This window comes from Penaeus japonicus, unplaced genomic scaffold (genome assembly GCF_977035675.1).
Source record: "Penaeus japonicus unplaced genomic scaffold, GWHDUDI00000001_assembly GWHDUDI00000012, whole genome shotgun sequence".
NCBI classification, from domain to species: domain Eukaryota; kingdom Metazoa; phylum Arthropoda; class Malacostraca; order Decapoda; family Penaeidae; genus Penaeus; species Penaeus japonicus.
Genome location: NW_028234414.1, coordinates 17,674,732 through 17,677,231, shown reverse-complemented (window position 1 = coordinate 17,677,231; position 2,500 = coordinate 17,674,732). Strand labels below are relative to the sequence as shown.

At 47.0% G+C, this 2,500-nt stretch overlaps 1 protein-coding gene across 23 annotated transcripts in view; it reads left to right on the top strand.

Moving 5' to 3' along the window:
• Positions 1-2,500, top strand: part of LOC122266136 (uncharacterized) — a 383,334-nt gene that overhangs the window by 379,053 nt on the left and 1,781 nt on the right. For 22 of the 23 annotated variants that reach the window (XM_086542571.1, XM_086542570.1, XM_086542567.1 and 19 more), the window contains 8 exons: positions 1-112; positions 222-412; positions 574-677; positions 852-993; positions 1,112-1,311; positions 1,487-1,639; positions 1,745-1,868; positions 2,275-2,500. The exon at positions 1-112 is cut by the window's left edge and continues 55 nt beyond it; the exon at positions 2,275-2,500 is cut by the window's right edge. In XM_086542571.1, coding sequence (XP_086398697.1) covers positions 1-112; positions 222-412; positions 574-677; positions 852-993; positions 1,112-1,311; positions 1,487-1,639; positions 1,745-1,868; positions 2,275-2,500 — 1,252 coding nt within the window. The remainder of the gene's footprint in view (positions 113-221; positions 413-573; positions 678-851; positions 994-1,111; positions 1,312-1,486; positions 1,640-1,744; positions 1,869-2,274) is intronic. The other variant, XM_086542572.1, reaches the window with a different exon arrangement.

The following is a 2,500-nucleotide window of genomic DNA, read 5'->3' as shown; positions in this document are numbered from 1 at the left end:
TTCCGCGTCCGGGCGCAGAACATGCACGGCCTCTCCGAGCCCTCGAAGCCCTCCCAGCCCGTCACCACCGCCAACCAGACCAAGCAGGCGGAGGTGGAACCCGAACCGGAAGGTAGGAGGAGGATTATATCGACTCAACTATGCGATGTCTCAGACCAACATGTGTGATATTCCCCCTTAGGATACACATGACCTTTTCAATATTGTAATATACTCTTCAGATTACGAAACGGCCTTCGCTCCCCTCAACGTCGAAATCGAGCCGGGGAACATGTTCGACGAGCAGTACACCCTGCACGAGGAGGTCGGCAAAGGCCGATTCGGCATCGTCTACAGGGTCACTGAAAAGGCCTCCGGCACCAGGAGGGCGGCCAAGATTATCAAGTGTATCAAGGCTAAGGACAAGGAAAAGGTACAGGCAGAGACCACGTCACGTTCGCAATACGCACATTTATAGATATTGTTCATGAATCGCAACACAACATTAATTTCCAAGGCATTGAAATGCGATGCCATAGGCTGCTCTGACAAAAGCTGATCTGACATAAGCTGTACGTCTTACCCTCCTTGCAGGTTCGCGAAGAGATCTCCATCATGAACGCTCTGAGACATCCCAAGCTCCTTCAGCTCGGGGCGGCCTACGAGCGTCAACGAGAGATTATCATGGTGATGGAATAGTAAGTGAAATTAAGAAAGAGCAACCGTCCTCTCAGCTCTGTAACATTTGTCTAGCGTTAACTTCTTAATAGAAAGCTGGTTTAAGTTATAGTCTAAATGTGTTAATATTCTTTACACGAGTTAATAGTTGTGTTAGTGTGTTTTGTACATTGATTAATGAAAATGATTTGCAGTATATCCGGCGGCGAGCTGTTCGAGCGTGTGGTGGCCGACGACTTCAATTTGACCGAGCTTGACTGCATCCTCTTCGTCAGACAGATCTGCGAGGGAGTGCAATACATGCACAGCAACAACATTGTACATCTCGACCTCAAGGTGAAACAGGACGTTAACAAACAGTCTATTTGCTTATATTCCTTCCTATACGATGCCTGATAATATTTCCAAGTAATCGGAAATACCATGAAACTAATCATAACGAATGCCCTTTCAGCCCGAGAACATTCTGTGTGTGCGTCGTACGTCCCATCAGATCAAGCTGATAGATTTCGGCTTGGCGCGGAGATTTAACCCAGACGACCCCTGCCGCGTGCTGTTCGGAACCCCCGAATTCATCGCGCCCGAAGTCATCAACTACGAACCCATCGGCTTCGCATCCGACATGTGGTCCGTCGGGGTCATCTGCTATGTTCTGTGAGTCGGCACCTGGTTTTCGCATATGCTATTTGAAAGAAAGTATGTGAATTAATTCGAGAAAAAAACAGTTCATACAGCGAATGTTGTTCATGCTTTATGTAATCGCCACTTAAAGACTAAAATTCAGGAGACAGATTGTTCCGCACGATATTCTCATCCACGCCCTTCGCAGGTTGTCGGGTCTGTCCCCTTTCATGGGCGACAACGATGCCGAGACCTTCAGCAACATCACCCGCGCCGAGTTCGACTTCGACGACGACGCCTTTGATGCCATTACTGACGATGCCAAAGATTTCATCCAGTCCTTGCTTGTCAAACGGAAAGAGTGAGTGTCGCTGAGGGTCCCTTTGGTAGCAGACGCTTTGCATTAGTTATTTTCAAAGAATAAGGTTTAGTGCAGTCCCAATGGAATCGCTTTTCTACATTTCAGAAAGCGACTCACGCCTGCGCAGTGTATGGAGCACCGCTGGCTGAACCAGACTGAAGGAACCATGAACAAGGTCGTCCTCTCCACAGACAAACTGAAGAAGTTCATCATTAGGCGAAAGTGGCAGGTGTGTAATGGGTTTGGCTGTGCTTTTCGTACTGATTATATACTTGTGATAGATATTGCTAGGTTATGATGAGAATTTACATTACTTTGAAACATTGAATCATTTTCGAAGATAAGTCTAGTGCATGTGCAAGTTTGGTTTTCTTAGAGTTAAGCCTTTTTAATCCCTTGAAGTGTTTGACACTAATGAGTTCATTACTAGTGTAGGTTTTGAATCTTGAGTGAATAAGTTTTGTTTTGATTCGTAGATTCCATTTTTTACAGTCTATTAGAGTTTTGATTCATAGTTTCCAAGTTTGTGACTTCAGTAAATATTAATAAAACCCTTCATGAGTCACGTCCTAATATTATGGTAGTGTGTGCCCGTAACTGCATGGTTTGTTCGTTTGTTTCCCTTAAAAATCCAGAAAACTGGAAATGCTATCCGCGCTCTGGGACGAATGGCCACTTTGACCAGCCGTCGCAGTTCTCAACCTTCTTCACCCACGAGATTGTCCCCCCTCCCGGAGAACCACACCCACACGCCCACCACCCCCTCCAGCCCCTCTCCCGTGTCCTCGCTCGCCGCCCTCGTTAAGACCAAGGGCTGCGCTCCCGTCACCCGCTCCTCTCCGAGCATCATCAGCGAGAGAA